Genomic DNA, 11014 nt, shown 5'->3' on the forward strand with positions numbered 1-11014 from the left:
CGAGATTTAAAGCATTTATTGTCATACACCCTGTGAGGAAAACAGATTTTCCTGAGCAATTATTACTTTGCTGTCCACAATGAATGCCAACACAGTGCAAAAGAACTATACTATACAATATGAGAAATAGAATATAGATTATGTATAGCTATATATGCAAGTATAGAGTAGAAATGTACTGTTGAATGAGAAAAAATATCAATATATTATATTTTATTGCAGTTGATGAGATAAGAAATGGCTCATGAAGTTGCAAATGTGGTTTCAATTAAGTCCGTAACGAGGTCAATATGTAGTATATATAGACTAAAGATTTGTGTGTTTCCTATTCATAATGGCTTGCCCTTTGTTGGATGATGTAGTTGATGAGGAAGTTTTAATACTCAGACGAGCATTCAGGCATGAAAGAGTCTTCCGAGATAGGGCAGACCCATTGGCCTTTTCAGACGAATATCTGACTGAGAGGTACAGATTCTCAGGTGATGGCATCTGATATTTGTGTAGGCTGCTGGGTCCAAACATACAGCACAGGACAGCACGGAGCCATGCTCTCACTGTCCCACAGATGGTCTGCGTAGCACTGCGATTCTTTGCAAGTGGCATGTTTCTGTATTCTGTCTGTGATGCAGAAAACCTCAATAAAGCCACTATTTGCCGCACAATAAGAAATGTAAGTCTGGCATTGAAATCTCTTGTGCACATATTTATCACCTTCCCTGGTCACAGAAGATTCATCCACATCAAGGAGGAGTTCTACAAGATTGCAGGTAACACGAATAATAACAGATTACTACAAAATGTTACATTACCACAGTCACAGTATGACACATTATTTTGTGTTACAGCTTTTCCTAATGTAATCGGTACAGTGGATTGCACCCATATTCGTATCCAACGCCCCTCAGGGGCACATGAGGGAGATTATGTTAACAGGAAATCCTTCCACAGTGTCAATGTTCAGGTGAGTTCATGAGTTATGGTTACAGTCAGCTACATAATTATTCTGTGCATTCAATGGCCTTAATAGGCTATATATTTTTACAGATGATCTGTGATGCTGACTGCCTTATCACAAATTTAGAGGCAAAGTGGCCTGGCTCAGTCCATGACTCCAGAATCTTTCGGGCCAGTAGAATTCACCAGAGACTCTCTCTAGGTAAGCCACCCCAATTTTTTAAGCACCTTGAACATCAAGAGTACAGTACATGTAAGAATTATGTTTTGTATTCGCAGGTGAATTCTCTGGTGTGCTGCTGGGGGATAAAGGCTATGCCTGCGAGACATTTCTGATGACTCCCCTTACAGACCCCCAAACCCCAGCACAGCAAGCTTACAACCATGCCCATGCCAAAACCAGAGCTCGAATTGAAATGACCTTCGGCCTCCTGAAATCACGATTTCAGTGCCTGCACCACCTGAGGGTCTCCCCAGACAGAGCATGTGACGTGACTGTTGCCTGCACAGTGCTGCACAATATTGCCAGCCTAAAAAAGAAAGGGCTCCCAGAGTTGCTTTGGATGTTGATTGGGACAATGCTGCCATATTTCCAGATAACAGAAATGGTAGACTTGTTAGAGAACAATACATTGCAAATTATTTCAGTTAATTTAGTTTTGATTTAGCCCATCCCTTAATAAACGATAATGTAATAAAGGAAAAAAAAAAACTCTTTCCCTCTATCTTTCTCTCCACCTACTAGTTTGTACTTATTTGAACAATGACTGAGACTTGGTGTTACGAGCACTTCCTCTGTCTGATTGCCTCTTCAAGATGAATCGCTTTTTGTATTCCCCAATTGTAAGTCGCTTTGGATAAAAGCGTCTGCCAAATGACTAAATGTAAATGTAAATGTAGGCTATATAACTTTTTCATGTGTACATTCATTTTATTTGGCATCGGTAGCACACACTGTGGTTATCTTCCCAAATTCTAGTTCCACTTCACTGGATCAATAACTATAAAGTGTACTTGACATTCATAAAAAAAAAGTTACAAGACCACAATGGTTTTGGAATATTTTTCTTTTATTATTTTGCTGTTATCACTTGTCAGCTTGGAGCTTTGGAGAGAAACAATTATGATGATTAATACATTGTGTTACAGTCATGGTTTCAGTATGAACTGAAGTCGCTTACTTCTCTTTCTAGTTTCTGGATTTCCAGTTCTAGTTTCCTCAGTGTCTTGCGTTTAATTTGCATCTCAAGGTCCATGTCCCGCAGCTTTCTTTTGTTCACATCAATCTTGACTTCTGTCAGCTCGATCTGTCTCTTAAGATGTGTTGTGTAGAGATATCTGACAGTTTGTGAATTCTGTGAACACCTTTTAGTTAGCATAGCAGAATTTTTGCATAATGTAAATTTACTTTAGGCAATACTCACTATGTTACCAGGCTGCCCAATGTCAGGATCCTGTAACAAATGATATTTTCTATTAGTACCACTTCCCTGACTTCTTATCTATAATGAACTTAAAAATATGTGTCTATTTCCACAAAATTGACTTGATACCTCGAGCCTTCTGGAGTCCAGCGACACGGTCTCATCATCGGCAGAAGTGCACTCCACTGCTGTAGATGTGGCTTCCCTCTGCCATATGCAATACTTGTATTGATATTTTTGACAGGACATGCAAAGCCTATGATTTAAAAAAAAAAAAAAAAAAAAAAAAACAAAGTACTCACCGGCGAATCATAGTCTGGTGGCTCCAAAAGTGTAAGGGTGTTGCCAGCCACTGCAAGGTAAGGCAAAGTCACACAGTCCACATAACAAAATACAGGTCCTTTTCAAAAAATTGTGATAAAGTTCATTATTTTCTGTAATGTACTGATAAACATTAGACTTTCATATATTTTAGATTCATTACAACACAACTGAAGTAGTTCAAGCCTTTTATTGTTTTAATATTGATGATTTTGGCATACAGCTCATGAAAACCCAAAATTCCTATCTCAAAGAATTAGCATATTTCATCCGACCAATAAAAGAAAAGTGTTTTTAATACAAAAAAAGTCAACCTTCAAATAATTATGTTCAGTTATGCACTCAATACTTGGTCGGGAATCCTTTTGCAGAAATGACTGCTTCAATGCGGCGTGGCATGGAGGCAATCAGCCTGTGGCACTGCTGAGGTGTTATGGAGGCCCAGGATGCTTCGATAGCGGCCTTAAGCTCATCCAGAGTGTTGGGTCTTGCGTCTCTCAACTTTCTCTTCACAATATCCCACAGATTCTCTATGGGGTTCAGGTCAGGAGAGTTGGCAGGCCAATTGAGCACAGTAATACCATGGTCAGTAAACCATTTACCAGTGGTTTTGGCACTGTGAGCAGGTGCCAGGTCGTGCTGAAAAATGAAATCTTCATCTCCATAAAGCTTTTCAGCAGATGGAAGCATGAAGTGCTCCAAAATCTCCTGATAGCTAGCTGCATTGACCCTGCCCTTGATAAAACACAGTGGACCAACACCAGCATCACTGACTGTGGGTACTTGACACTGGACTTCAGGCATTTTGGCATTTCCCTCTCCCCAGTCTTCCTCCAGACTCTGGCACCTTGATTTCCGAATGACATGCAAAATGTGCTTTCATCCGAAAAAAGTACTTTGGACCACTGAGCAACAGTCCAGTGCTGCTTCTCTGTAGCCCAGGTCAGGCGCTTCTGCCGCTGTTTCTGGTTCAAAAGTGGCTTGACCTGGGGAATGCGGCACCTGTAGCCCATTTCCTGCACACGCCTGTACACGGTGGCTCTGGATGTTTCTACTCCAGACTCAGTCCACTGCTTCCGCAGGTCCCCCAAGGTCTGGAATCGGTCCTTCTCCACAATCTTCCTCAGGGTCCGGTCACCTCTTCTCGTTGTGCTGCGTTTTCTGCCACACTTTTTCCTTCCCACAGACTTCCCACTGAGGTGCCTTGATACAGCACTCTGGGAACAGCCTATTCGTTCAGAAATGTCTTTCTGTGTCTTACCCTCTTGCTTGAGGGTGTCAATGATGGCCTTCTGGACAGCAGTCAGGTCGGCAGTCTTACCCATGATTGCGGTTTTGAGTAATGAACCAGGCTGGGAGTTTTTAAAAGCCTCAGGAATCTTTTGCAGGTGTTTAGAGTTAATTAGTTGATTAAGATGATTAGGTTAATAGCTCGTTTAGAGAACCTTTTCATGATATGCTAATTTTTTGAGATAGGAATTTTGGGTTTTCATGAGCTGTATGCCAAAATCATCAATATTAAAACAATAAAAGGCTTGAACTACTTCAGTTATGTTGTAATGAATCTAAAATATATGAAAGTCTAATGTTTATCAGTACATTACAGAAAATAATGAACTTTATCACAATATGCTAATTTTTTGAGAAGGACCTGTATATATGGATTTCAATATTTTCCATGTAAAGTAAAAGTAAAGTAAAGTAAAGTAAAGTCGTGACGTATTGTCAAGTATGGTGACCCATACTCGAAATTGGTGCTCTGCGTTTAACCCATCCAAGTGCACACACACAGCAGTGAGTAGTGAACAAATGCACACACACACACACACACACACACCGTGAACACAAACCCGGAGCAGTGGGCAGCCATGCTGCGGCGCCCGGGGAGCAATTGGGGGTTCGGTGCCTTGCTCAAGGGCACCTCAGTCGTGGTATTGAGGGTGGAGAGAGCGCTGGACATTCCCTCCCTACAATTCCTGCCGGCCGGGGGCTCGAACTCGCAACCTTTCGATTACGAGTCCGACTCTCTAACCATTAGGCCACGACTTCCCCCTTGTGCAGTAGTATGGCAATAATGTACCTTGTATGAAGAGGCCAGTATCCCTCGCTGGGCCAGAGTCAGTGGCTGTCCCTCCCTGGATCCCTTCAATCACTGGCTTCCCTTTATTTAAGTCCAGGGCCAGCTCCTCTGCTGTGGTGAAGTCTTGGGTTGGAGGGCCACCCCCCGTACCAGATATATGACTTTTTTTTTTTATTGCTAAAATCAGCACAGACAATAAAATGTCAGCAAACATGTCACCTATGTTCTCCGCAAACAAGTCACTTACCAGCCTGCAAAATATTCTTGTATTTAATCTTGACTTGCTGCCAAGTCCTTTTTTGGCCAGACATGTTTGTTCTTTAAGAGGAATAGATAGATACAAATGATAAAATAGATTAGATGGATACAAATAGAGCAAATTATCTGATTATAGATTACATCAAATCAATTAGAAACAAAACCTACATACAAATGGATAAGAGTAAAAAGATTAAACAGATTATAGACATAAAAGAAACTAAATAGATCAAATAGATGCACATAGTGGGTAGGTGTTTGCAATTATTCTTCATGTTAAATGCATGTCCACTGGTCACATTTAAGGCAAAGTATACAATTATTTTTGAAAATGACAAGTAACTCCTTGAATTGTAATTATGAGGGTTTCAGTGGAGCACTGGTTATTTGGACTACTTACGCATTCAATCGGTCCGCTATTGTTTGCCAGGCATTCTCTCTTTGCTTTATTACAGCAGCTGTATTGCCTTTTTTACATATTATATGTTTCACTTCTTCATACGTTTCCATAAGAAGCTGTTGCTCATTAGGCGAAATATGCCGCACGGGTTTTGTCCATTTTTGCATCGGTGATTCTGTGATCGACTTCGTGATCTTTTTAAGAATGCCGTGAACGTGCATTTATCCAAACTATATACTCCTGGCTTGACATATCCGCACGATCTCATCCTGGCTCAGCAAACGTGCAACGGATTAAGCCAGGATGCACTGATTAAACTAGGTCAAGCCGCGACTGTTCTGTTATCCTGGCTTTCTTAATTCTACTTTTGTGCAATACCCCTCTGTTGTGTGTGTCTTGTGTTTCCACGTGCTCCCTGTGTTTTCATGCCCAAATTTGGTTTGTTTCCTGTCCTCGTTTCATGTCATTAGTAGTTTATCCTTGTCCAGCCCTGTTCGTTAATTTACCTGAGTATTTATAGTCCTGTCTGTTCAGTGTGATGTCGTCTGGTCTACTCGTTACTTCCCGGTGTTTGATGTCTGCCTTGCCTTGTCCTGCCATGATGTCGACATTAAAGTCTTGTGTTTGAGTTTACGTCCTCGTCTCCGTGTTCCTTGTTTCTCCCTGCTGTGTGCACCGTGACAATTATAATCAGTGATGCTGTCTTCACTGTATGCGGCGCAACACAACAAATCCCAGACAGTAAACTGATGCCTCGTTCTATTTATGACGTACTGACACAAAGTCAGAGGTGGAAAGTAACAAATTACATTTACTCACGTTACTGTAATTGAGTAGCTTTTTTGTGTACTTCCACTTCTTAAAGTAAATTTTAAAATCTGTAATTTTACTTAAGTATATTTTTGTTTGAAGTATTGTACTTCGCTACATTTTAAAACACATTAATTACTGAGTAAAAAAAAAATTATAAAAATCGCTCCCTGGAAACTACTGCAGTAAATAATGGGCAGGAGAACAAACTGGTGCTAAAATCACAAGAAAGACGCAGACGGACAAGACAGGCGTTATGGTGCAGACCCAGCTGAAAACAAAACTCCGTCATATTCGGCTGAAGTTGAACTCGAAGGAAATGAAGTGAACCCCTATTTATGCTCTATTATGCAGTGTAAGTGTTTGCCTAGGGAGACCAAACTAGCAGCTTATAAAATCTCGACATCAACCCTTCGCAAGCATGTAGAGGTAAATACTTGTTAAAATGAAGCTTTGACAGTTTAGCAAGAGGTTCTGCACAAATTAGCCAAAAAGACAGTGGTGCAGGGTGTGCATATAGTCTGCGATATCGTAATTGTTGTTTTAACGATGTGCAATTTTGACAGAACAGTATTTTGCCAAAAACACTCCTACAGAGTGCAGTGAAGCCTAGATTAGACTAGTGTGCGTGTGCTTGAGTGCGTTCTTTCACTGCGGGATTCAGTCTGTTAAAATGCATTTAGAATGATCACAAAATTGAAGATTTAGAGACAGAAAATTTATATATTTGTCATTTTATATAGTAAATCAATATCACACAAAGAATGCTTTTTTTCTCAAAATCAGCATGATGTGTAAAAAAGAAAATTTTATATATATATATATATATATTATATATATATATATATATATATTTTTTTTACAACAGTTCAAAAAACAATAAGTTAAATAAGAGACTTGCGTTTTAGACACCATATTGCCTGTTTTTGCTCTATTTCGTCAACAAAAATAATTCCAAACACAGCCACTGTTTTGCGTCTCTGAGCAACATGAAGGTGTTTCGTTCCTGAATGAATCAACTGTTAAAATGATTCGGTTCAATCGCAACATCTCACTTATTCACACTTATTCACGGTTTTAGTTTCACATTTAATTTCAACATTTTATGTCTTGTATATCAAAACATTATTTGTAACTGCAGGTTAAATGCATTCATGTCCTGCATTAAACAGTGTAAATATGTCTAAATACCACTTCAGATAAAGCTTCTGTGTTTCTTTTGCATTACAAAGATTAATTTTGTTGATACTGATTTAATTTACCTGGAAACAACCCAAATGTCTTATTCTAAATAACTGATTCCTTTAATTAAAAACTACTAGTTTGAGATTTATAGGCCTATCCAATGGGTGTCAAACTCAGTTCCTGGAGGGCCGCAGCCCTGCCGAGTTTAGTTCCAACCCTGCTCCAACACACATACCATGTAGTTTTCAAATAAGCCTAAATGATTAGATTAGCTGAATCAGATGTGTTTAATTAGGGTTATATCTAAACTGTGCAGGGCTTGTGGTCCTCCAGGAACTGAGTTTGAGACCCTTGGCCTATCCCAGTTTTGCCTCCCTCCCACTGCTAAAAAGTAACTAAGTAATTTTTACTCTGAGTACATTTTAAATGAGCTACTTTTTACTTTTACTTGAGTAGATTTTTAGACTGGTTCTTTTACTTGCACTTAAGTCAAATTTCATTAATGTAATGGTACTTTTACTTGAATAGAATATTTTAGTACTCTTTCCACCTCTGCACAAAGTTCAAATAATTTTCAATGGTTGCTTTGCCGCGTCCAGTATAGACACGGTTTGAGAGTGTGTAGCTTGGGTATAGAGAATGGGAATCTGCGTCACTGTGCATTGCATTCTGGATATACATTACAAATCACCAAAGGAAAAAATGACTATTTACGTTAATATTTTTAAGAGCTTCTTGCACTTTATTCGAATAAATGGACTGATATTCAAATCTCTTTATTTTAGTTTGTTATTAAAGTTTGTGGTCAGTTTTTTATGTTTTTGAAATAAGTCTCATGTTCACCAAGAAAACTGCATTTATTTGATCATAAATAAAAACAGTAATGTTGTGAAATATTATTACAATTTAAAATAACAGTTTTATATGTGAATATAACGTAAAATGTAATTTATTCTTGTTTTTGCTAAGCAGGATTTCTGAAGGATCATGTGACACTGAAGACAGTTATTAAAAAATAGTTATTAAAAAATGGTAATTTCACAATATTACTGTTTTACTCTATTTTAATCAAATAAATGCAGCAGTGGTGAACATAAAATACTTCTTTCAAATACATGATAAATCTGGCCCTTAAACTATAGACAGTGTATGTTTGAGGTATTACTTACTAGTCATATGCTTCATAATGTCTAGAGATGCTCTTCGACAGGAGATACGGCCCAACTCTAGTGCACGGCCGTCAGCGTGGAAGAATCTAGGAACATAAACAATCTGTCACAGAGCCAACAATATTTATTATACAATGCCAGGTTTATTATATATAAACTATAGCAGAGGCTTAATGAACAACTGAACACTGAATGCACACAGCTCATGACCATCACAGCTCACATGGAAAGCCAAACAAGCCAGTTCTAGCTGATTTCTGTCACATCTTTGTATATTTAGCTTTCAGACTGTGCCAACAATTTTGTATCCATATGCTAAAATGCTTGCTTGTTTTATTATCTATTTATTTATTCAGTCAAGTCAAGTCAAGTCAAGTCACCTTTATTTAGCGCTTTTAACAATACAGATTGTGTACTTAACAGTATCAAATTGGAGGATAGAGTGTCAGTAATGTATAATAATAAGATTAAACACTCAATTCTCAGTTAAAGTCATTTCATTATTGAATTCAGTTCAGTGATGTCATTGTCTAGATCAGTTTAGTTTAAATATTATCTGTGAAATCAAATTGACGATAATCGCTAGAAATCGAGTTTCTCCAACTAAGCAAGCCAGAGGAGACAGCGACAAGGAACCATAACTCCCTCTGTGACAGAATGGAGAAAAACCCTTGGGAGAAACCAGACTCAGTCGGGGGGCCAGTTCTCCTCTGACCAGGATATTATTGCTTGTTTAATGTTTACTTATTGTTTTAATTAAAATTTTAAATGTATAAATGTTTTATGTTTCTATTTTTATATTGTTGCATTTTCTAACAATAATAGTATTATTTAGTTAGGTATTTTATTATATTTATAGTTATTTTGATTTATTTTTAGTTTTATTGTATTTTTAGTCGAGGTATTCACTGGGGATGTGTCTCCGGGGCTCATCCAGGTGTCCGGCCTCCGTCGACGATCAGGGCCACATACATCATCTCCCGGCGCCGATCCACCATCTGATCCGGACACGGACTGAGAAACAGAATAAGAAAGAAACAGACAAATATTAGCATAGATGCCATTCTTCTTACGATGTAATTGAGTACATCATGTGTTATGAGTAGTGTCCCCGGTTCCGGTTGATCTAATTAATGCAGCCTAACAATCCTTTAACGGATTTGAATAATAGAAGTGTATTAGTGTGTTGTGTAAGCCAGGTTAAAGAAATGTGTCTTTAATCTAGATTTAAACTGAAAGAGTGTGTCTGCCTCCCGAACAGTATTTGGTAGATTGTTCCAGAGTTTGGGTGCTAAATAGGAAAAGGATCTGCCGCCCGCAGTCGATTTTGATATTCTAGATATTATCAAACAGCCAGAGATTTGAGAACACAGCGGACATGGAGGACTATAATGTGATAAGAGCTCGCTCAAGTACTGAGGAGCTAAGCCATTCAGGGCTTTATAAGTAATTAACAAAATTTTAAATCTATACGATGTTTGATAGGGAGCCAGTGCAGTGTTGACAGAAGCGGGCTAATATGGTCATACTTTCTGGTTCTAGTAAGAACTCTAGCTGCTGCATTTTGGACCATCTGGAGTTTGTTTATTAAGCATGCAGAACAACCACCCAATAAAGCATTACAATAATCTAACCTTGAGGTCATAAACGCATGAATTAGCATTTCTGCATTTGACATTGAGAGTATAGGTCACAATTTAGATATATTTTTGAGATGGAAAAACGCAGTTTTACAGATGCTAGAAACATGGCTTTCAAATGAAAGATTGCTATCAAACAGCACACCTAGGTTCCTAACTGATGAAGAAGAATTGACAGAGCAGCCGTCAAGTGTATTTAACCTGTTACCCATCACCCCCCATTTGGGGCCTCACAGGTGAAAATAACCTACCTAAATTAAAATTAGTAGTAGTAGTAGCCCTTTATTGTCACTAGTCACAAGTACGAGCAAAATTGCAACAGTTCCTGACAAAGTGTGCTACACAAACAAATTCGGTATCTTTGGAAATGTTTTTTTATTTCATATACAAATACATGAAATAAGTCCTAGAGCAATCCAAAAAAAGGGGGGTTGAAAGCCACGTGTCTCATGAGTTTATATTTCAAATTTGAAGAAGATACCATGAAAAATTAGATTCCTGCAATATTTTTTCTGAAACTATTTATAGTCCCCCCAGCCCCTCTGTTTGAGGAAAAATAACCACCAGAATTGCAGTATTGCAGAATTATACAAACTATTTTAGTCATTATACATATTCATGACATGGTCATACAGTCAGTAATCTCACGCTGATGTGCTTCCATACAGATGATAATCATGCACATACGACCACATTCCCCACACAATACACACACACACACACACACACATATAAAAAATGTTGAAGAAAAAAGAAAGAATTTTTTTTTATGG

The 11014-nt window shown here is 38.3% G+C and overlaps 1 protein-coding gene across 2 annotated transcripts; it reads right to left on the bottom strand.

Annotated features, from left to right (window-relative positions):
- On the bottom strand, positions 1-5822 carry LOC306853235 (uncharacterized protein). 2 transcript variants are annotated; one of them, XM_079390493.1, is made up of 8 exons: positions 5438-5822; positions 4780-5097; positions 2681-2730; positions 2508-2585; positions 2379-2408; positions 2136-2309; positions 712-753; positions 1-614 (listed from the first exon to the last, which is right to left on the bottom strand). In XM_079390493.1, exons 1-7 carry the CDS (start codon positions 5439-5441, stop codon positions 721-723), a joined length of 687 nt encoding a protein of 228 aa, XP_079246619.1. In that variant the 5' UTR covers positions 5442-5822; the 3' UTR covers positions 1-614; positions 712-720. The 2 variants fall into 2 exon arrangements, with proteins under 2 accessions (XP_079246619.1, XP_079246618.1); XM_079390492.1 differs by having other exon boundaries at positions 592-753; positions 4780-4956; positions 5027-5097.
- Between the last annotated feature and the right edge of the window lie 5192 nt (positions 5823-11014).

This window comes from Barbus barbus, assembly GCF_936440315.1.
Source record: "Barbus barbus genome assembly, chromosome: 33".
Lineage (NCBI taxonomy): Eukaryota > Metazoa > Chordata > Actinopteri > Cypriniformes > Cyprinidae > Barbus > Barbus barbus.

Bases quoted from the DNA above. Each gene is read 5' to 3' on its own strand.
- LOC306853235 (XM_079390492.1), bottom strand. From the start codon at position 5,658: ATGCACGTTCACGGCATTCTTAAAAAGATCACGAAGTCGATCACAGAA. The intron at 2,310-2,378 runs GTGAGTATTGCC...AGGTGTTCACAG, and splicing joins TTGGGCAGCCTGGTAACATA to AATTCACAAACTGTCAGATA. The intron at 754-2,135 runs GTAAGCGACTTC...GCAATCTTGTAG, and splicing joins TCCAGAAACTAGAAAGAGAA to AACTCCTCCTTGATGTGGAT.